The following is a 24944-nucleotide window of genomic DNA, read 5'->3' on the forward strand; positions in this document are numbered from 1 at the left end:
TGGCCTTAGTTATGCACCAGCCACATTCCAACGATTTATGGAGCGATATTTTGGAGATCAATCTTGTGAAACCCCGATGTTCTAAAGATGACATTATTGTTTTCTCCCCTGACTTCAACACACATCTGGAGAGGCTTGATGGTGTTTTCCCGACTCGCTGAACATGGACTGAAAGCTAAGCCCTCTAAGTGTCACCTACTGAAGAAGTCCATCAGTTTTCTCGGTCATGTGGCAACAGAACCGGGTATCTAGACTGACCCAGAAAAATGTTTAGCATTGGAGACCTGGCCAACTCCTTCAACCCTAAAAGAAGTGAGGTGATTCCTTGGCTTTGTCAAGTTATTACAAGCGTTTTGTGAGGGATTTCTCAAAAATTTCCCAACCACTATTTGCCCTGACAGGTCAACCAAAGAAAAACAAGAAGCCTCAACATAGCTCCCCTTCCAATTGACCACAGAGTGCCAACAGGCATTTTACAAGCTCCAGCAATGCCGGATGTCCCCACCAATACTTGCTTACCCCGATTACACCAAGCCGTTCCTATTGTGAACGGATGCCAGCAATCAAGGCCTTGGTGGAAAGGAGCGAGTGATTGCCTACGCAAGTAGAGGTCTGCGCAAGGCTGAACGCAATGACGCCTACTATAGTGATTCAAGCTGGAGCTTCTCTCCTTGAATTGGGCTATTACGGATAAGTTCAAAGAGTATTTGATGAGAGGGAAGTTCACAGTCTTCACAGACCATAACCCACTCGTACACTTGAAGACAGCCACACTACGAGCGGTAGAACAGCGCTGGATTGCCCAGTTGGCAAACTTTCAGTTTGACATCAAATATCGTCCTGGGAAAAATAACGACAATGCTGACACCCTTTCTAGACTCCCCCAGCCTGAAGTAGAAGATCAGGAGACAGACGTGTGGGAGGGACAAGTGACGATTGAGGTTGCCTTGATGGTTATTGTCCCAATCCTTCTCCTGATTCACCAGCTCGTGTCAACGTCATGAGCACCATTCAAGGCATAAGTCTCCATCAGATGTCTACTGAACAACACAAAGACTCAATCATTGGCCCAGTTATACAACATATTAAGGAGACGACCGGACGCAGAAGAACAAGCGAAGCTAGCTCACATGTCCAAGTGGCTTGTGTCTGATTGGGGGAAGCTCCAGGTTACCAACAATGTCCTCTACCGGGTGACGAATGACTAAGCTTGGGCGATATTGGGCGATTATCCCACGATATATCGTCAAAAGAGTATCGCGATATTTGATTAAATCGCGATGTATATTTGAAGTATAAAGTTCTGTCAATTACTATGCCCAATTTCCATACTTTGAAAGTTCAAACAAATCGAAGTATGGATCTGTGAAGTGTACTGTCTACCCATGGTGTTGTGGCTCTATGAGTTACACACACATAAAGTGTCTTTTAAAGTGTCTACTGCGCATGGCTGTTCTTACGTGTGTATATCCTGCCCATTTCAACCAATAAGCATCCATAATGCACATGGGGTGACCTCTCATTCATAAAACGGTTGTGGATGGGTTGTGGTTTGTGTAATATGATCCCAATGTGGTCTGCAGTTCGGCGGCGAGGCGGTGCACAAGGCTCCCACACAGGGGAGGTAATTGATACAGGGTGCGTTCGTTTAGCTTCCCTGGGTCGACCCCGATGTTGCGTATTTTATTTTTTCCCAGGACGAACGTTGACACACAATTACCCCACGTTCGTCTTCAAACCAGAAAAAAAAAACCAGACACGTCACCGCGTGAGCCTTCCCGTGGTGATGTCAGTGCACCTCGGGCCAGCCCCAAGTGACCTAATCCACAAGTGTGTTTAAAATAAAGCAATTACATGTATGAGTCAGTTCAGGTAAATAATTGACATAGTTGCTCACGGTCAAAAAATGAATTTTTTTTATACTTTGTGGGTGGAAGGGCCTTGGGGTGCAAGTAAACAAAATTGCATTTTCAATTCTATATATAGCCCGTTGCCATGGTTACGGCTCATTTTGTTTTTTGGCCATTTTAGGCCGATTTTGGGGTCTGAAAAACTGGTTTTTAGCTCATATTTACAACTCCACCCCACCAAAATGCAAAATTATTTCAAAAAACCTTTTATATCACTACAAAGTATCATCCTTGGCCTTCCTTGAGAAAACAAATTATTGCTTTAAGAGTCCCTGCCTGTAAGAGTGTACCAAGTGGTGATTCATGGGTTCTCAGATCTTCTCCTAAAAAAATTAGAGTGATACATCATCATACCAAACGAATAAATCCAAAATTTTAGTTTGCTGACGCTTTCGGTTTTGGAGTTACCAGTTATCAAAGTTTCGACCTAAAAGCCCTCGAGAAACGAATAGTACATTCCCTGTAAACACAAAAACCAGCGCCAAGGTCATCCCAAAAAAAGTAAAACATTTTTTGAAACCTCCAGTTGGGCTTATAACAAAAGTAAAAAAAAAAAGTTGGGATCTCGTTGGCGCATCATGTTACGCGCACCTGAACCTTTGACGAACAGTGCCCTCGTGCCATTTTCAACGCCTCATAACTCAGCGCGCCTATAAGTTCCCATGAATTAAACAAGTTCAAATGAAAGAGCTTGCATCCCTAAAACAAATTTAATGCAAAGTGCGTGGGATCTCGTTGGCGCAGAGAGATAATAGAGGTCAAAGTTCAAATTTTACCAATATATTGCGTTTTCGCACCTCCATAACTTCGCGCGCCAACAACAAAAAATTGTTTTTATGGCAACTGGGTATTGGAACAGTTTTCATCTAATGACAAATGAAAAAAGAATCTTGGGATCTCTGCATCTTGTATGTCAAAAGATTTTTTGAAAATTTTCTAAAGTATTGTCATTCCACACATTTTGGCCTAAATTGGGACCACATTCACTTTTTTCATCACTGTAAGTATCTGTGCCAACAAGATCCCATCAATGTTTTCTTGTATTTGGTTAAGTTGAGTGTTCCTAAACAGATTTTAATTGAAAAATAATTGGGATCATGTTGGCCCACCAATGTAACAAAGGTCAAAGGTCATATGAAACTACACTACTGCCTATTTCGGGCAATTTTACGTCGTCTAGAAATCCAGCGCCAATATGATCCCATTAAATTGTCTGCATTTTATGATTATATAGATTCTCAGCAACACATAAAAAGCAAAAACCTAATGGGATTTGAGTGGCGCTAACAAATATTACAGATCAAAAGTTCGCAATACATGCCTATACTTATGCATTGCTGTGGCAACCGAAAGCGAGAAATATCCCCCAATTTGAAAATGTTGGCAAACCATGAAGGGGATAGGTCTCCAAAACGAATTTTGGTCAAGAGATAGACTGGACTTGTTTTTACAAATGGTGTTAGTTTAATGTTGGTGGGTAACTGTTGCCAAGGTCAAAGGTTACAAAGAATATGGCTGTTTTTGATATTTCTGTCAAGAGCCAACTTCAGAGCCTTTTCAAGATTTTATTTAAAGAACAAAGGCTCTATCCTTTCAGTTTGGGACAGCCACTTATAATATCTAGGCACATATGGTTGTCCCAAATTAATTATAGAGCCCTTCCTTATTTGATAAAATGTTGACAGGGCTTCGAAGTTGGCTCTCCACAGAAAATGAATTACAAAACACCAATATTTTCTGTGGAGAGCCAACTTCAAAGCCATGTCAACATTTTATCAAATGAACAAGGGCTCTATAATTAATTTGGGACAATCACATGTGCCTAGATATTATAAGTGGTTTTCCCCAACATAAAGGATAGAGCCCTTGTTCATTAAATAAAATCTTGAAAAGGCTCTGAAGTTGACTCTTGACAGAAAATATCAAAAACAGCCATATTCTTTGTAACCTTTGACCTTGGCAACAGTTACCCACCAACATTAAACTAACACCATTTGTAAAAACAAGTCCAGTCTATCTCTTGACCAAAATTCGTTTTGGAGACCTATCCCCTTTATGGTTTGCCAACATTTTCAAATTGGGGGATATTTCTCGCTTTCGGTTGCCACAGCAATGCATAAGTATAGGCATGTATTGCAAACTTTTGATCTGTAATATTTGTTAGCGCCACTCAAATCCCATTTGATTTTTGCTTTTTATGTGTTGCAGAGAATCTATATAATCATAAAATGCAGACAACTTAATGGGATCATATTGGCGCGTGGATTTCTAGACGACGCAAAATCGCCCAAAATAGGCAGTAGTGTAGTTTCATATGACCTTTGACCTTTGTTATATTGTTGGGCCAACATGATCTCAATTATTTTTCAATTGAATTCTGTTAAGGAACACTCAACTTAACCAAATACAAGAAAAAATTGATGGGATCTTGTTTGGCACAGATACTTACAGTGATGAGAAAAGTGAATGTTGTCCCAATTTAGGCAAAAATGTGTGAAATGGCAATACTTTAGAAAATTTTCAAAAAATCTTTTGACATGCAAGTTGCAGAGATCCCAAGATTCTTTTTCCATTTGTCATTAGATGAAAACTGTTCCAATACCCAGTTGCCATAAAAACAATTTTTTGTTGTTGGCGCGCGAAGTTACGGAGGTGCGAAAACGCAATATATTGGTAAAATTTGAACTTTGACCTCTATTATCTCTCTGCGCCAACGAGATCCCACTCACTTTGCACTTAAATTTGTTTTAGGGATGCAAGCTCTTTCATTTGAACTTGTTTAATTCATGGGATCCTATAGGCGCGCTGAGTTATGAGGCGTTGAAAATGGCACAAGGGCACTGTTCGTCAAAGGTTCAGGTGCGCGTAACATGACGCGCCAACGAGATCCCAACTTTTTTTTTTTACTTTTGATATAAGCCCGACTGGAGGTTTCAAAAAATGTTTTACTTTTTTTGGGATGACCTTGGCGCTGGTTTTTGTGTTTACAGGGAATGTACTATTCGTTTCTCGAGGGCTTTTTGGCCCAAACTTTGATAACTGGTAACTCCAAAACCGAAAGCGTCAGCAAACTAAAATTTTGGATTTATTCGTTTGGTATGATGGTGTATCACTCTAATTTTTTGGAAGAAGATCTGCGAACCCATAAATCACACCCCCCCCCCTAATTTGGTACATTCTTACAGGCAGGGACTCTTAAATATCACCCTTGTGCTATTTTTGCATCATGCATTACAGTATGTTTTTGGAACTTGCAAAATCAACATTTTTACCCTGTTTTTGGACCCCAAAATGTCAACTTGCCAGGGGTCTCAGAAAATTTTCCTTTCGGCTGTGTTTAGGGCCAACATTGGTCTTTCCATATCTGGTGTCAAAAACTTGGGCAATTGTATCCTGTTGTGACAGTACTGCCTCAAAACTAGACTTTTTTCCCAAAAACGTGAAAAATGCCTTTTTAAGGGTCTTTTCACATAATATTGACATACGTGTCCACGGTAAAAAAAAAGGAATATTTTTCTTATACTTTGTGGATGGTAGGGACTTGGGGTCCAAATAAACAACATTTACATTTCAAATCATAATATAACACGTTGCCATGGTAACAGTTCATTTGTGTTTAGGCCACTTTAGGCCGATATTGGGGTATGAAAAACTGTTTTTTAGTTAGTATTTACAACTCCACCCCACCAAAAAACAAAAATATTTCATAAAACCTTTTACATCACTACAAAGTATCATCCTTGGCTTTACTTGAGACAAAAAAATATTGCTATAAATTTCACCCTTGTGCTATTTTAAGAACGTGCATTAGAGTATGTTTTTAGAACTTGCAAAATCAACATTTTTACCATATTTTTTGCCCTCAAAATTTCATTTTTTTCAGGGGTCTCAGAATATTTTCCTTTCGGTTTTGATCAGGGCCAAAATTTGTCTTTTTATTTCTGGTAAGAAAAACTTGGGCAATTGTATCCTGATGTAACAGAACTGTCTCAAAAATAGACCCTTTTCCCCGAACACAGAGAGAAATGCGTTTTGAAATATTTGCTTCATTTTGAATTTATAACATTAAGAAGTTAGTAATAATTCCATCAATCTGGCAGCTTTTCATAAGCACTCAGTAGGCTTATTGCATTACCAAACATTGATCAGGACTTGTTGATGACCTAAATCTTATAATTTGCCCCGCCCCTGCTCCACCCCGGCCCCGGCCCAATCATATTTCTTGACATTGCATAAAATAAACAAAAGTTTTGTGAACAGCGCCTCTTTTTTGAAAGTCACATTTTTTAATTCCCCTTGCACATCAAGAAAGTTTGTACTGTCTTAATGTTTTATTGGTTCTCAGAATATTTCCCTTTTTGTTGTGGTTGGGCTATCGTTATGGTTTGCATGTCTGCTGGGGAGAAACACTTTGGTTTATTGTATCCTGTTGTGACACTTCTGCCTCAAACATGGTAATTTTTCCAAAAACAATATACATGCATTTTGAAGTTATCCCTTAGTTTGAATTGATAAAAAACAAAAACGAGCATGCTTGTTAAATAAGTATGGCACTGTTTCCATGCTCTTTAAGTAACAAATAAAAAGTTTATAACCCTGCTTTGCCACTGAGAGTTCTTGTTTTGTCATGACTACTTTACCTAGTTGTACAGGTATGATTCACATTGCAAGAAGAGAAGTAGTGCGATGAGCATCCTTTACTATTCTTGTCTATACATGGCCTTATAACAGTCTTCTTGGTCCCCTGCCCGCTACCAAACTAAACATTTTCATCCCTATCAGAACCAAGAGGCTCTAAAAGTGAGCAAGTACTGTATCCAAAGTATCTAAATGGCCATTCACCTGCTTTGGCCTTCTGTAAGCAGTTCCCCCATCTATGGTGGGGTTCCTTTCAATTGTACTGTTGCAAACAATAAAAGCAGGTAATGTTTGACAATGTTTTTTGTTGATCGTTCTCAGAGACATATATAATAATAATGAATTAGTAAGATAGTGAATGGAAAAAATAATCAAACTAGCCTGAACAGACTTTTGTCACTGCAAATGCATCTTACTTATTTATGTTGAGCAGGTGCAAGTATTTACAACTTCTTTCAATGTTGTTTCATTAAAGGAACACGTTGCCTTGGATCGGTCGAGTTGGTCTTTGAAAAGCGTTTGTAAACGTTTATTACAAAATGCATATGATTGGAAAGATATTTTAAAAGTAGAATATAATGATCCACACAAGTATCACTCAAAAACATCTTTCTAACCATGCATTTTATAACAAACGGTTACAAACGCATTTCAAAGACCAACTTGACCGATCCCAGGCAACGTGTTCCTTTTAAATGATCTCTTATGCTCATCTTGCAAATCGTTAGTATCATTGTTTTTAATAAGATCTTGGCATACTTTTCCAACACTTTTAAGCGGGCTTTTTAATTTCCCACATTTGTGTTGGACATGATTGGATGCTCCAAACCATCTGCCTCAAGCACAGAAACTACATTGTTTATGATCTCTATCTCTATGAAAAGTTTTACATTTGGTAGCAGGCAGGGACCAAGGAGAGTAGGCCCTGTATTAAAGACAACTTGTAAAGAATGCTCATCGCACTCTACTTGCAATGGGAATCATACCTGTACAATAGGTAAAGTAGCCAAATCAAGAACTCTCAGTGGCAAAGCATTGGTTATGGTTTGGTTGGATACCATTATGTTTGAATAAAAACTTTGTATTCATTACTCAAAGGGCATGGAAACAGTGCCAGATTTTTAACAAGCATGCATTGTTTTTGGAAAAATTACTATACTTAAGGCATGATCAGTCACAACAGGATACAATAAACACAGTGTTTCTACCCAGAAGACATGAAACAACCGAAAGGGAACACTTTCAAAAAAAGAGGCGCTATTCACAAAACATTGTTTTATGCAATGTCAAGAAATATGATTGGGGCTGGGCTGGGCAAATTGTAAAATTAAGGTCATCAACAGTTCCTGATCAATGTTGGGTAATCCACTAGTGCTTATGAAAAGCCGCAAGATTGATAGAATTATTACTTTTTATTGTTAGAAATTCAATATGAAGAAAAAACAATTCAAAATGCATTTTTCTGTTTGGGGAAAAAAGTCTATTTTTGAGACAGTACTGTTAACATCAGGATACACTTGCCCAAGTTTTTCTTACCAGAAATAAAAAAGACAAATTTTGGCCCTGATCAAAACCGAAAGGAAAATATTCTGAGACCCCTGAAAAAAATGAAATTTTGAGGGCAAAAAATATGGTAAAAATGTTGATTTTGCAAGTTCTAAAAACATACTCTAATGCACGTTCTAAAAATAGCACAAGGGTAAAATTTATAGCAATATTTTTTTTGTCTCAAGTAAAGCCAAGGATGATACACTGTAGTGATGTAAAAGGTTTTATGAAATATTTTTGTTTTTTGGTGGGGTGGAGTTGTAAATATTAACTAAAAAAAACAGTTTTTCATACCCGCCAAAAGATCGGCCTAAAGTTGCCTAAACACAAATGAACTGTTACCATGGCAACGTGTTATATTATGATTTGAAATGTAAATGTTGTTTATTTGGACCCCAAGTCCCTACCATCCACAAAGTATAAGAAAAATATTCTCTTTTATTTTTACCGTGGACACGTATTTCGATATTATGTGAAAAGACCCTTAAAAAGGCATTTTTCACATTTTTGGGAAAAAAGTCTAGTTTTGAGGCAGTACTGTCACAACAGGATACAATTGCCCAAGTTTTTGACAAACAGATTGATTCTGTGAGCTTACTATCCAGGGAGACTATTGGTCCAAAACGGGATCTTTTGGGCTATCAACCAATCCGCGGACAGGATACAACAAAATGTAATGGGGTTCATTTTTGCAGCTGGAACCAATAACTGTTTCAGTCCTTGGCTTGTGTTTACCGGCGACTTAAATTCAACCGAACTACATCATGTATTACAGGCAGGGAGTGAGTGGTGTGTGACGAACGATGACGGCCGTTTAGGGTTAAGGATCAGACAACAACTCGACTCGACAGCGACGTGAATGGTTTAAAAAACTAACTTGTGTGTCGGATAAACGGAATAAAAATATTAAAAATAGTGGGTCTAAGTAAAAATAAATTCATGTTGACCCAAATATAAGGCTGAGAAAGTGATTTTCCCCTTCTAAATGCTGGCAATTTCACGCAAATCTACTCAGATTCGCGGCGTCCTTGCCGGGCGCGAATCGATTTGCGGGTTCGCGTATTCGCGTCGGATTTCTAGGCCTGCCACACGACACCTTATCACCCAACAAACCTTAAAACTCAAACACAAGCTGGCCATCCACCCTAATTGTCTTCCCGAGCCCATGATTTAAATCTAGCATGGATGTCAGCCATTAACAAACTATTCCGTGTTTTTTTTTTCTGGAGCACTTTTTCAAGTTTGGCTGGTACATGTATACTACTATAGTCCACCATTGACAGACCTATGAGGTACATGGGGGATCCCAAGACAAAAGACAAATCCACAAACAAAGACAAATCCATAAACTAAGTTTGGAGTTAATTGACAAGTAATTCTCGAGATATTGCACTGACAACGCTTCTTTGTTTTAGTCTTAATAAACTAAAAGTGTGTAAACACATCTGCAGTTGTGGACCCTCCTTTGTTCAACTCTTACAATGCTTTTCTTTGTGACCTACAGTTTGAACGTGGATACCTACCCCGCCACACACGGAAGGACATTTCGGAAACAGTATGCCATAAAAAATCAAGAATTAAATCATGCTTAGAGGAACCGTTGCCTTGCATCAGTCGAGTTTGTCTTTGAAAAGCTTTTGAAACTGTGTGTTGCGACATTCATATATATGGATATAGTAGTTTATTCTACCCTTAAAGTCACCTGGAAATATAATTTTTATTTTTTCAAACATAAGAGTTTATGTTTAGTAAAAATAAAACATTTTTTTTAGTTATTGTTTGTTACGATTTATATGTATACAAAATCGATAAAGTTATTTAGGGGGTTGACTCCGCCTACCCCTTTTGTGATGTCAAGCGAGGCAGACTCTGCCTTGATGCATAGAGTAAACACATGTGCAAATAACATGCAATCCAATTCACAGAGATGCCAAGTCCAGAGGCCAGCTATGCGTGAGATTCTTAAAAGCTGAAGATTTTTCAATCTGAAGATTGTGCAAACTTTCTAGATTGGGATTTTGCGATTTGGCAATACATTGTCGTTCATTTTTATCATTTCCCTGTCTGGCTCCAATGCGTGAGAAAATGGTTGCTGTGCGTGTGAGCGTGAGACAGAGCACAAAAAGTACGTTAAAAATAATAATCTATTAGAATTTTTTAACAAATAACAATTTCAATACAATTTGGTTTTGTACAAAAATTAAGTTCTCGTTTTCGCTACGTGCGAGACTTGCACAGTCTATCATGTCTATTGCTGCTGGATGCAGCAAAACATGGCTGGTCAGAATCATAAGAGCAATAGTGCCAAGTGGTCCGGTCTGACGTCTTTTTCAGCGCTGTGTAGCATTTTCTCTTAAAATATTGTGCCTTGATTGACGTCACGAACAGTGCCCTCTTGATCGGGGCCTACCCTTAAATTTGTAAATAAGATAAGAACTAATTTTGTAACCTTAGTTAACTGTTAATTTTCATTCCACTCATCAAAACACACATTAGTGACAAAAGCTTTATTTTGACAAAATACCACTTCAAGGTGACTTTAGATTAACACAACAAGCCTAGAAATTGCTGGGTTTTCATGTTACATCGCAAACAAACGCAGTTGGCCATTTTGTGGAGTCAAAATTTTTACTCCATAAAATGACCAACCATGTTAGTACCGATGTAGACAGAAAACTGTGCAATTTCAAAGGATGTTTATGTGGATTGCAGGTGTAAACACACTTGGGTGCATGTGTACAAATTTTAACTCAGAAAGACTAAAAACTGTTCATGTGGATTGGTCCTGGGATCCCCAACCCCTACCAAGTGGTCTGTCCTTTTTGCACTATAGGCAAACAAATGTCATTTATGGCTAAAACAAAGAAACTGTTGTCTGTGCAATACCTAGAAAAGTACTTACAAGTCCCAACTTCAGACTTGGTTTGTGGATTGGACTTTCTAAATTTAATTGGATTGGTTTTGGAATCCCCAAGAGACCTTTTCAAAGACCAACTCGCCAGATCCAAGGCAACGTGTCCCTTTAAACCAGAGAATGTTGTTTTATAGTCTGAAAATTACATTGTTGTTCATGTCATTGCTAACTACATACTATATTTTGAAACCCTCCATTGAATTCAACACCCCATGCCGACTCATCCGTTTGTTTTTTACGATGACAGGTGGTACAGCATTTTACATTGAGAATTTGATCATTAAATCCAGTTATAGTTGGTAGCGCGATGGTCGTGCAATGGAAATCTTGCGCGTGATCCTAAGAATGAGGCCTAAAAACTGTGTTGTTTTTTTCTGATTGCGCATCAAAATTTCCATCGCGCGACCGACTATAAACCGGCCTTTACAAGAAACTGCTTACCTTGCTTGGGTTATCAAATTCAAACTCCATTTTTTCAGCCATGATACCCTCCAACACAAAGATATTCAACCCACAGATGATCGTGTAGTTCCAAAAACATTCAAACCAGTTTCACTTCACCTGCTTGTATACACCTTAAGTAAAAAAAAAAAAGTGGTTGAAAAAGTCATTCCCTGTTTAGGTACATATACATACCTTCATCATTTATTCATTCATTCATTGAATGTGCTCCTATAGGGAAATTTTATATTGACAGCTCAACACAAAACAAATTTTATCTATTTTTTTAAACAAATATCAGTACAAATTGTAAAAGAGGCTAGACAACTCCAGTGTTGCCCAGAAGCACCGACTGCTAGGGATTTGACATGCTATTCGGTTCTCTTGCTGCCAGCTATTTTCTTTTCCCTTTTTTTTTGTTTTTCCCCCGTTTTGTTTTCTTTCTCTGAGATTTTAGCCTCCTCCAAATTTCCCCTACTTCAAAAACTTCCTACATAGCCATACAGTATTGTTTTGTATAAAACTTACTGGCTGTTGTTTTTAGAAAATAAAATTGTTTTTTGATAATGCTCTCACACAAAAATTTAAAAGTCCATATCTTTGGCAGTATTAAACCAGTAGTTAATTCAACCAGCATTCCTTTAATGCCCACCCCATTGCCAAGTACATGTACATAGGGGCAATTCCATGAAAAGGTGGAATTTTCTTAAAACTTGCTCCCAGAATTGAATTTTTATCTTTATATCATTCCAAACATGTCCAAGTGTCAGGGGAATGTTTTTTATTCTGTTCGGAAATTGTTAACTAGGAAAAAAATTACTTTTCCAATAATGCACTTTGGTGGGCAAAAAGTAATGTTTTTTATGTTTTTATCAATTTGACCTTTTTTTATAGTCAGTATCAATTTTCTTTAAAAAAGTATAAATGAGAGCAAGTATGGGCAGTATTCTTTTAGAAAAAATATGGAAAATTTCAATACAACTCAATATACACTTATGTCAACACGTGGTTTGAGGTACTTTCAGAGAGCGTAACGCGCGTTACCAAAACACACCCTTTTAAATATAATTACTAAACAACCTGGTTTCAAATGCTGCTACTTTTAATTTTCCTACTAAAAAGGGCTAATGTAAAAACAGTAAAATCTTAGATGAATTCTTAACCACCGCTTCACAATGAGCCTCCGAAAACTGAAACACGTGTTACCAATGTAACGCGTGTTACCAATGTAATGCGTGTTACCGAGCTCAATACACTGTATACAATGGTCAGATGGGCACAGCACAGTTTAAAAACTAAAATATTCCTGCCACGTTCCATGACCTGGTAGGCAAGCATAATCTGAATGAGGTGGAATTACTTTTAAACATCCCATGGCAAAGGACATTTGGATGGAATAGGGGGGGTCAAATTAACGGTTTTAAGCGTGGGGAGTATTTTGTGGTTAATGATTGGGATATTTCCGTGGTGAAGTAATGCAAGTAAGTGAAGAAATGACTTAAAGCCACCTGGAAGTGGTATTTTTTTCAAAATAAAGCTTTTGTCACATATGTGTTTTGATGAGTTGAATGTGAATAAACAGTTAACTAAGGTTTTAAAAAATCAGTTCTTATGTTATTTACAAATTTAAGAGTAGACCCCGACGTAAATCGAGGGAGACTTTGCCTGTAATGCGTAGAGTTAACACAATTGCAAAGTACATGTACGGACCAAGTCGTGAGTTTGTACGTTTAAAAAAAAATAATTATAATTTTCCGCCAATGCCGACCAGGTGTATTGCTGCTGAATGAAGAAAAACACTTTTGAAATGTACCAACTCACGACTTGGACGTACATGTACTTTGCATTACTATAAGCATTGCAGGCAAAATCTGCCTCGATTGACGTCACAAAAGTCAGCCCCCCAAACAACTTGATATATTTTTTAAACGTATAAATCGTGACAAACAATTACTAAAAAAATTGTTTTATTGTTCGTAAGCATATACACTTATGTTTGAAAGAAAACAATTCTATTTCCAGGTGACTTTCAGTGTTTTAGGGATGCCCCCTGCTTGAAGGAATTGGAAGTCCTAAAGATGACAAAACATTTTGTTTTAGGAATCATATTATTAGGAAACTTGAGAACCCGAGAATTCCCATGCACTACAAATTTTGGGGTATGTAGAGCAACTAAAAAAATAAATAAATAAAAAGCTTTATAGCTACTGTTTTGCGCTTCAAGTATGATGTGCAACTGATATTGGTTGATAAATTTGAGAATTGTAACTCAACAATTGAAATAACATCAATAATGTAGCAAGACAAATTGTAACGTGTGTTACCTTAAATTTTGTGATATGTAGAGCAAAACGTTAAGAAAAAGGTCTAATTATTTTTTTGCTCTTTAAATATGATGTGCAACTGATATCAGTTAATATTTTTTTGAGAATTTGTAACTTAACAATGGGAAACTTTTGACTATCTGCCAATCACCAAGAGAGGGCGCTCTTCACCAGGTAATGTCAACAACTTAGGAATAGGAGAAGCTTGAGTGACGGTCACTGACAGCAAATACCTTGTGTTTTGCGTGTTTTTAGATTTTAGATTTAGCCAACTTTGTTTTTCATACAGCATTGCCAGCATAAACCAAATTGTTCTGGAACAGGACGTACTGGACACAAGTTCCCCAAGGATAACAAGCGGTGTGCATGAGTTTTGGGGAGTGTTTCTCCTAGGGTATAACAAAAATTCCAAAATGCTGGCCTACCAAAACTTGAGAAGAAATCTGAAGTTTAGTTGTATGACAATGTATCTGATTTAATTCTCAAGAGGCTGAGAGACTTCTAAATATTTTTTGAGTATTTTTGAATTGTTAGCATTTACCATTGTTTTCTATAGGAGTTGTGCACCCTTAGTTGGTAGGTCTGCTGCCCTCTAGTGGCAGAGCTTTCAAAAAGTCTCGCGGCGTATTACCGCAACGCGTGTTACCGACTATTTTGCAATTTACTAACAAAGTTACACTTGGATTATTGTAATTGTTATGGTATAATAAACCTTAGCATAGTACTTGATGACAATAGAAACAAATTTGTAGTGACTGGTTAGTTTTAGGACAAAGATGAAATGAAGTTTGGTATTTTTGGGGTCTTTCCATTCAGCGTAACGCTTGTTACCGATTTTTGCAGAGCTCTCTCAGCTAAACCAGTTGATCTTTCACTTTTGTGTGAACATGGGGATCTAGCCTAGATATTCAGGTTTTAAAATACAAAAGATGAACACTTAAATCAAAGTAGTCTTGCAGCCAGAGAATGGAGAATTATGAAGGACCCTCAAAAGCGTACCGTGGAATCGCCCATAGGTGCCAATCTACAGATACATGTATGACAAGTTTCATTAACCTCCTACATGTTTAATTGTCACTGGATACATCAATGTCAGTGCATATCACATTGCCATCAGAACAGTACTTAGTATTTAGGAGTGTCCATTTAGTTCAGGCAAAAAGTGTGACACGGGGTCGAAATTGAAAAAGTGATATTCTGCTTTGGTACAACCTTTTTCATATACTCTATCTACATAGGTAAGGTAAGGTAAAGTAAAGTAAGGTTCATTTTATTTGCAACCACATACGGTTGGATTCATTATATAAAAAAATACTAAAACTTACAAAATACATCACAAAAACTTTAAAATCATTAAATTATGTGTTTACAGGAAAAAGGTACAAAAAGTAAATGAAAAATATCAAAGAATGACTAGTAACAATATTACAATATTATATAGTAAGTGAGATAAACAGCAACAAATTTAAAATACTAGAAAGAAAAAAAAACTTTCTTAAAACATGTACTTAATTTGTTTGATAGAAAAACAAGACAAACACGATATGTTTACACACAACCAAAGACAGACAGACAGACAGACAGACAGACAGACAGACAGACAGACAGACATGTTGGCTGACTCCTGCAGTATCGATGCTTAACCTTTTTTGCAGATCTGGAAGATGATACTATCATCCACAAATATTTGTAGTTTGGGCAAGGAGTGGTGAGATCGTTAATGTGTACAAGACAGATATATTACCCTAGTTTTAAGGACAATATCAACAAAATGGTTCACAGCTTCGGAGAATTTAGTTTTTGTGTTTCAATGCTACAACCATCATGCAAAAATACTGATGCTACAATGTACAGTTGTCCATGGGCCAGACCAGATATTGGTACCCCCTGAGGTAGCGAAAAATAAATGGTACCAAATGCTTTATAGCATCAAATTAAGTACAAATACATGTACATGTGATCGCATCTCCAAATAAGTAGTTCAGTCTCTGTTTTTCTTAGTTTTGTGTTTTCCCATTAAAGAAACTGGACACTATTGGTAATTGTCAAAGACCAGTCTTCTCACTTGGTGTATCTAATCATATGCATGAAATAACAAACAGTGAAAATTTGTATCGGGTTAATTTATTCATTTTTTTGTTACTATTTGAGGTTCCGATATTTCTGACAATTTGCAAGTGTTTAGATACTTTGTTGGTGCAGTTTATGTACATTCCTTTGGCATAAACTCATTTATGCTGGTATAAAAGGTGAATATGGCAATAATACAAAGATAGGCAGCTGGTTTACAATCAAGCCAATGTCAGTAAGTGATTGTTTCTATAAATTTAGTTTTACTGGGAGGTGGGGGGGTAAACAGTGATGTGATACACCTTGCAAACAAATCTAATCAATTTTCGCTATTGCTCTTGATGTATTTCATTTAAACTTAAATGCACAATCTGGTTGAACTTTTTTATTTAAGGTGAACACCGTTTAAATTAAAATGTACACTCTTGAATAACTTTTGAGAAGAAATGTTATTAAAGGGATCAAATGAGAGGTGGATTGAGCAACTATTGTGTGTCGATCCTGTTGCAAACGGTGTGCCAAAGTATGAAGGCAAGTTAACCTTGGAAGGAGAGAGTCACGGATTTCAAACTCGGGTTGGTGAGGCTCGAGGCCTTGGATGGAAGTGTAGGAGAAGGAGAACTCTGATTTCAACCCTTGATTGGTGGGGCTCATTAACCATGGAAGGCAGCCCAGCTAGGTAAAGCAAGAGAGAAAAGTCACTACCCTTTGCCTCCAACGAGACTGTAACTAAGGCAAGAGAAGAACTGAAGAAGGCAGCATAGAAACATCAGTCTAGATCTACTAGAAATACTGAGAGGAACCTTAACACAGCAACAGTCTCACTCGACGAAGCTTACACTAAAACTCTGGAAGCACAAGTCAAGTCCAAATCTGAGGAACTCAACATCCTGCACAAAGAAAACAAACATGCTGCTGCCTAGGTGATTCTGAGCTTACCAACCAAAGGGCCTCCCCAGTAATCCTCCCCAGTAATCCGCGTTGCGGATGAAACTACGGAACAACGCCTGAGATACATGGTTTCAGCACTTCAGCTCACTTCTTGGTAAACAAGTGCAATGCCACTCCGAGCCAGACGATGATCCTTTCTTTAGTCTCAAAGTAGCAGATAACCTGCCAATCAAGACTGGCCCTTTCACAAGGGCGGAGGTTAACACCTGTCTGAAAAGGTTAAAGTCACCTGGCAATAGATTTTTTTTTTCTCAAACATTAGAGTTTATGTTTCTGAACAATAACATAATTTTTTTGAGTAATTGTTTTTAATGATTTATATGTGGGGGTGACTCCGCCTACCCCTTTTGTGATGTCAATCGAGGCACACTTTGCCTCAATCGAACACAGAACACACGTACGTGCAAGTACATGAAAGTCCTAGGCGTGAGTTTGACGTTTCAAAACAGTTTTTTTCTTGCAATTTTCCAGCAATGTTGACCAGGTGTATTGCTGCTGGATGCAGCAAAACAACAAAAGATGGGGTCAGTTGGCAAAGTGGTCCGGTCCAACATCTTTTCCAGCGCTGTGCAGCAAACACTTCGAGCCATTGTGCTTCGAGAATCCGGAATACACTACACATTTTGACATGAAAAGAAAAGTTCTTTTCTAAAACATGACGCCATCCACACAATTTTTCCAGCTAGTGGGGAAGCCAAAGAAGGAACCTGAAAGAAGTACCGAAACTAAAGGAGCATTTGCCTAACGTGAAAAATCAGGTATTGTTTCAACTTCGAGGGCATGTTTTTAGCTTGCGCCAAGCGTCACTATCTTGTGTTGGCACTGCATGCGATTCATCACGCCTCGAATGACATCACGAACAGCGCCCTCTCGGGTCAGGCTTTTTTTCAAATTTGTAAATAACATGGAAACTAATTTTCTTAAACCTTAGTTAATTGTTTATTCATATTTCACTCATCAAAACATATTTTAGTGACACAAGCTTTATTTTGACAAAATACCACTTCCAGGTGACTTTAAGCAACACCAAGACACCTGGTCCCGACAACATCCCAGCTTTCATTTGGAATCACAGCCATCTATTAAACTTCTGTAACAAGACCTATAAGGGAAATAAACCAGCAGCCTTCTCGTTATCTGCCACCATTCCTCTTCCAAAGATGATCTTCAGCTAAGCTTGGGCGATATCACAATATTATCGAATATCGCGATATTAATTTGGACATGAATTCGATATTGGATGGATTTGGTTTTAATCGCAATATTGATATATCGCGATTATCGCGATATATCGATTAAATATCGCGATGTATTTGCTAGCTGAGACACCTTGCAACCCATAGGTTTGGAATAAAACCAGAAGAATAGGTCATTAGAACACCTCTCTTATGCTAGGACTGTCTCTTCTACAACTTTCACTTGGAGTTTCACTTGGACTGATGATGTCAAATTTCATTAATCGTGATTATATCGAATATCGCGATATATTGTTGGCGATATATCGTGAATAAAATAAATCGATATCGCCCAAGCTTATCCTCAGGCAAAAGTCTTGACCCCCATCCAACACAAAGGCCTTACCATCAATCACAAGCAATCCAGACGTCATCAGGGACTGCACCTAACTGATCTTGACTATGCAGACAATCTTGCCCTCATGGCCGATCAACTGTGCAATGCACAGGCCCTCTTAACATCCCTCGAGACTGCCACAGCCAAGGCCGGTCTGTTTCTCAACATTTAGAAGACCAAGTACGTATGACAATCAATGAAGACAATAACCACCTGCCAATATGTTCCAGTGATGGCACACCAATCAAAGATGACAGCGACTTCAGATACCTTGCGGCCTTTGTTGCTGATACCAAGAAGGATTTCCTGATTTGCACGGATTTAGCTTGGAATACCTGTAACAAGCTTCATAACATCTGGCATTCAAACATAGTGAATACAACGAAGCTGGTCTCCTTCAGAGCCTGTGTAGAGAGCATCCTTCTGTATGGAGCGGAAACCTGGACCATGAATTTAAGGAGTTTGGAGATCGCCTCGAAGGCACATACACCAGGCTTCTGATGAGGGTACAGAACATCTCATGGCGTGGATTGACCACAGGTGATGGCGGTTTCAGCGAGTAAGTGAACGGATCATGTTGGTGAAGCTACTGGTCAGTGGGAGAGTAGTCAACAGTCTCAGCCTATTGCCCCAGATCCAGGTCGGGAGGTCACAGGAAGAGAGGAGGTGCTCAAAGTGTTTTCCTGATACCTAATTACTGGATATCGAGTATACAAGCTGTTTGTGATTTACGATCAAAGATAATGTTCGCAGGGAATACACATGTCCTAATTTTTCTGTTTTTCTGTTTTGTATTTTATCACCAAGTGTAAGTTGAACCTTATTCATTGTGATGTGGCAGACATCATTTCTGTCAACCATAGATATCCTTATGTTCTCACCTTCAAACACCTGTATGCTTGAACCGATGCTTTGCATTTGTCTGCTCCTTATCTTTTCCCCAGACTTTGTGGTCTAGTTTACCAGAAAACATTCGTAATTCATTTCTGCTCTTGCCCTTCCACAGTTATGTTTGAGTTATGTGACCTCACACACATATTCAACGTGTGGGTTAACAAAATACTACGCACCCACACAACTGGAAACAGACAAGCGGGCCAGCCTGGTTACTTGCATACACCCGTCCGTGTCGAGTAAAATTGCCTCGCTGCATCATGCTACGGCGGGAACCCGGGGAAATACACACCATGTGCGTTTTGTTGCGCATGCAAAGGGGATCACTGTTCTTTATGTTATTATTAATTCGAGATCAGCAGTTGCGATAGATTGTTTGAGGGAAGAAATTGTCAGTCAATGCAAAAAATATTATAACAATATTGTTGACCGCATCGGCAAGACTCGAGGAGTCGAGTGTTTTGTTTGCAGATGAGAGAACTTATAACTTGTATGGGTATATTTGCACATTATTTCGAAAATAAAGAAAGATATCCTGCATGGCTATCGGCACTTAACTATAAAGCACAGTTTTGGGCGAACAATCGTTCGCCAAAATTGTCCTCCATGAATACCTTGTGAACAATGTCACATCTACTTGTGGCCAAGTGCGTGGGCAAAGGATGTCTGACAGTACATGTACCTTCTTGTACACATGCACAGTACACAACCGAATGACAACGTGGTGTTGTGGCTGGGCTTTTAATCTTCGCGAAGACTTGTCAAATTACTCATAGGCTTAGATATTTAATGGTGGTCGACCACCGGTTGATTTTGACCAAGCTGTGTGAGTATGATACGGAAGTTTCGTATGTACATTCTGTTAGTTTTTTCTGCATAATAAGTACTTTCCGGCACTGTGACCCTATAATTATTTTTACCTACAAAGTTACCCTTTGGACTAAGACTATAGATGCCAGAAAATCCCATGTTCGTGTACATCGATATAATTTTGTTGGCTCTGTTGCCAAACATCCTCGTTCATAACATTTTTAGATTCTATTCCCCTCAATTAATTGCACTTACAAAAATTCCCCAAATCTTCCCCAAAAACGTATTTTAGGACAAACTAAAATTTGCACATCGTTCAGCAGCAATAATGTTTACAAAAATTAAACATACATGATCGTAAATATACTGTAAGCCCTACACAAGAACAAACATACGAGGAAGCCTGGCTGTTTCTGTGCTCGGAATTTCCCAGGCGATCAGCAAACAGACCAAGACGTTTCTCCAGGATGGTGAGTGGACTATTAGTCAGGTGAGTCGGTGCGCGCGCTGTCCGCGAATTGCCAACGGTGTGCGTGAAAGGGAAACGAGAAACATCTTGCACCAAGACTATGAGCACTGCAGAGTCTACAAGAAAAAACCTTGAGGTAAACGCAATCTACCTAAACTCCCGGAATTACTGGTAGTGGCACGAAGGAGCTGAGAACATTGGATGCAGCGAACAATCCAGGATCGCTAATCTCCTCCCAAGAGCTGTGCACCTTTTCATTTTCACAGTTTGACACGGTATCAGAGGACGAGGTGCGGAAGTTGATAATAGATTCACCACCAAAGACCTGCCAACTCGACCCGATCTCAACCACACTACTCAAGAAGTGTACAGACAGTCTGCTTTCGGTTATCACTTGTATAATTAACTCTTCACTCATGTCTGGGATTGTACCACAAAGCTTCAAATCTGCAAGAGTTGTACCACTTATTAAGACTCCTAAGCTTGATCAAAACATCCTGATCATAGTCCTGAACTATCGACCGGTGTCACTCCCCAGTTTCATGTCTAAGCTGCTGTTGAGATGCTGTATGGAGCAAATAAAAGGCTACTTTGCATCTCACGATCTGTACCCAAGTGCACAATCTTCGTATCGGTCTCATCACTCTACTGAAACAGCTCTACTTCAAGGGTCCAAAACGATGTTTTACGAGCCATTGATGAGCATTGTGAAGCAGCACTTCTCTTACTTGATTTTAGTTCAGCATTCGATACCATCGACCATGACATTCAACTCGATCGCTTGGAACATCGCTACGGTTTGGATGGGACAGCCTTAAAATGGTTCCGTTCATATCTTATTGATCAGACGCAAGCAGTTCTGGGATTGAACGCTGTATCCTTCAACGCCACAATGAACAGTGGAAACCTGTTGCATACTGCTCTAGAAGTTTTACTTCAGCCGAAAAGCCCAAATAGAGAAGGAACTACTCGCTGCGAATCAGTGTGGTCATATGTGAAAGGTTTTATGTATATATACCTCAGATGCCTTCACTTAACAGTGGAAATAGATCACAAGCCGCTTATTCCTCTCATAAACAACAAAGATCTCTGTGACATTCCCCTACGGTGTCAGCGTCCTCTCATGCGATTGATGAAGTACAAATGCACAGCTGTGTATACACCAGGGAACTTTCTTGTTGTAGCGGACGCCCTCTCAAGAGAACCCCTGAAATCAACAGAAGATGGGACTGATCATCTTGAAGAGGAAATAGAGGCCCACATTGACATTATCACGAAGCACTGACCAGTCTCCGACGGAAAACTTGCAGAGATAAAGCACAAGACTGCGCTTGACGACAGCTTGAAACATGTCAAATCTTACGTCACAAATGGATAGCCTAAGTATACGAAAGATCTTGAATCTACAAGTGTTCTTCGCTACTGGGAGGAACAAGACAACATCAGTGAAATCCATGGAATCCTGACATATATGGTGATTGCATGATAATCCCACTAAAGATGCGACAAGAATACATGCGGGTCAACAAAGAATCTCCAAATGTAGACTCCGTGCTGGCCAAGCAGTTTGGTGGCCAAGCATTGGAACAGACATACACGTACATTGTAGCCCAATATGTCAAAATGTGTTACCACTGCCAACAGAAACAATCAGCCCAAAAAGTTGAACCACTGATCTCATCACCAACGCCAGAGAGACCATGGCAACGAGTAGCGTGTGACTTAGCTGATGTGAAAGGGAAGCAGTTCATTGTTCTTGTGGATTGTTACTCCAAAAGGATCATCAGATCAGCCACTCCATTGTGACTCGCATGACAATCTTACTGGTTTTTCAACTTTTGAAAGATCTATACTCCAAAATATAACTGGCTCTCATTTAACTCAATTTAGTGATTGAGCCCTATAATATTGAAAAAAAATGAAAACAAATTGTGTACCGTGTACAGGTATCATGTTTTTATAGGAGTTCCAAAAATGTGACTTGCGTGAATGCCAAAAAATGAAAGATGTTGCATCCCTGTATGCCGTTGCCCATTCGTGAGAACTCAGAGGAACTTTTTAGTTCCAGATCACGGAACTTTTAGTACAAGAGAAGCATTAGATTATACAATAAGAAGTACAAACAAAAAGTTGAAAAAAAATTGATTTTTTTTAAAATGCACTTGACTCGTTTGACAGAAATAGACTGTGCAAGTCTCGCGCGGATTTGAACTTCCGGGACCATTGTGGTCCCAACCTTATGGAGTTTTACGTTGGGGAGATTTTGTTTCGTCCATTACTTTAGTTCAATGTAGTTTATGACCATAAAAATTACAAATGTAATACTAATTAACATCTTATATGAAAATAAAAATAAGTCAACATAATAACGAAGAAAAACCGATATTTAAACTTGACCTCAGGTCAGGTTACTTGGTAAAAATTAAGAATTTGTGCCCATCTCCGATCACGAAACGTACACCGACGCTTGTTTTGGTCGCGCGGGGTGAAAAGCTTTTTCATTGGTCGTTTAGGCGTCGGCTTCCTCTTTAAACTGCGTCACGCGTTTATATAACGCCCTTGCGATCATCGTGCGTCCGCGTATAAACCAGCTTTGAGTAGTTTCACATTCGGGCGTACATTTACAAATGGGGGTTTCAAAAAATTTAAGATCAAACAATCATCCTTGTCCCAGAGTTTTACTTTTGTCGACTTTAAGCGATAATTGTGTTTGTTTAAAAAGCTAAAACTAATTTAAACAAGCTCTATAGGGTATTTTTGTTGTTCAGATTCAGCATTAAGAATAAATTAAAGCAAAGATTTGATTCATACAAAAAATAAAGTTCTTCAGTTGTCGTGTTTTCTCGCTCCGGTGCGCGAGAGACTTGCACAGTCTATTCTCACATTGTTTTACAAGCCCGGAATTACACGGCAGCCACGATGGCCATGGCCGTCGATGCCCTTCCAACTGGCCGTGATGCCCTTCCAAAATTTCCGCTTTTCTCAGCCATAATTGCCGTGCCCTTTTTTCCTTTTGACCGTTGGCCCTTTTTTATCTTCTTAAAAAAAAGGGCCGTCATGCCTTTATTTTCATTAAAAAAAATATATATATATTTTACGTGTTTAGTATTCGTCCAACGAAACTTCGCTTGTGAAGTGTAAAAAAATATAATCCTCCAATGCCCGCACATCTGACGTCCCATTTTCACAGGGGACCCGTCTATTACATGAATCATTAAACGACAGCGGGCGCTGTTGTTTTTCGACCGCCCTCTGCTGGTGGCATTGTTACACCGCGTGATCTGAAAAACTTTTTTGGTACTGTCGCTTGCAAAAACTTTTCTGGTCAACTTCATAATAGAATAATGCCGCGAAAAGAGCGTTTGAAGCATTCTGAAAGGGATGAGTACAAAAGCTCTGCTGCAAAATGCAAGAAACTTGACTTCTTTTTGGGGTAAGAAAAGATTTTTTTTTTTTTTTTTTTAAAGCCTTATTGAAAATGGTTCGCCGATAGTTTGATTCTGTTTTCGTCTTTCGTATTTGAGTGGCCTTGATGCCTTTTTTATTTTCACTGTTTTGGCCTTGGTGCCCTTTCTACTGGCCTTGGTGCCCTTCAAAAATTGGCCTGCTCCAAGGCCAAAGTGGCCTTGCCCTAAAAAAAATTGTAATTCCAGGCCTGGTTTTATACATGTACTATCAACCTCTCCCCATTACTCATTACCAGGAGAGGTTTATGCTGATAATTTCTTTTTTGAGTAATTACCAATAGTGTCCACTGCCTTTAACCATGGTAAAATTGGTGGTTTTTACAACACGGTTGGTCGAAACGTTGATTTGTTAAACCATCGGTTCTTTTAAGAACCACTCAAACCCATAGAGAGAACCCTTAGGCCTACTAGAAATTATTATATTGTTTTCTGATCAGCGAAAGGACTTTTTTTCTCACTGCACTTGGCACAGTAGGATGATAAGAAACCACAAATTTTGGCGTCAAGTTCTAATGGCATTAGAATGTGTTAGGCTGAGTACACGTGTAAATCTGTTAAGTAACTTCTTTGTCTTATAGTCTAGGAGATTGGTGAAAAAAAATGCTTAGAATGTGATAAAAGCATGAAACTTGACACACATGATCATAACAACATTCTCCACATTTTCAGGGGTGGAGCCACTGTAAATTGTATCCTGCATAGCAACGACCAAGTTTTCCATAGCAACCAAAAGAAACTGCCAACAGACAAATTTAACTCAAGTATTTCACTTTTTTAATTTAAATTCAACCTTACCATGTTAACATCAATCTTGAGCACATGGCAAACAGAGAAGGCTTAACATGGTTGCTAGGCAACATATTGTCCTTAACAACCAGTACGTAGGATGTCTATACGTTCTAATGTTTCAATACGATTGTTATGCAATAAACATTT

At 38.7% G+C, this 24944-nt stretch overlaps 1 protein-coding gene across 3 annotated transcripts in view; it reads right to left on the minus strand.

Annotated features, from left to right (window-relative positions):
* LOC139949116 (5'-AMP-activated protein kinase subunit gamma-1-like) overlaps positions 1-24944 on the minus strand; it is a 167508-nt gene that overhangs the window by 127437 nt on the left and 15127 nt on the right. For all 3 annotated transcript variants that reach the window (XM_071947519.1, XM_071947521.1, XM_071947520.1), the window contains one exon: positions 11452-11585. In XM_071947519.1, coding sequence (XP_071803620.1) covers positions 11452-11493 — 42 coding nt within the window. In that variant the 5' untranslated portion in view covers positions 11494-11585. The remainder of the gene's footprint in view (positions 1-11451; positions 11586-24944) is intronic.

The sequence above is a fragment of the Asterias amurensis genome, chromosome 16 (genome assembly GCF_032118995.1).
Source record: "Asterias amurensis chromosome 16, ASM3211899v1".
In the NCBI taxonomy this organism is placed as follows: Eukaryota; Metazoa; Echinodermata; class Asteroidea; order Forcipulatida; family Asteriidae; genus Asterias; species Asterias amurensis.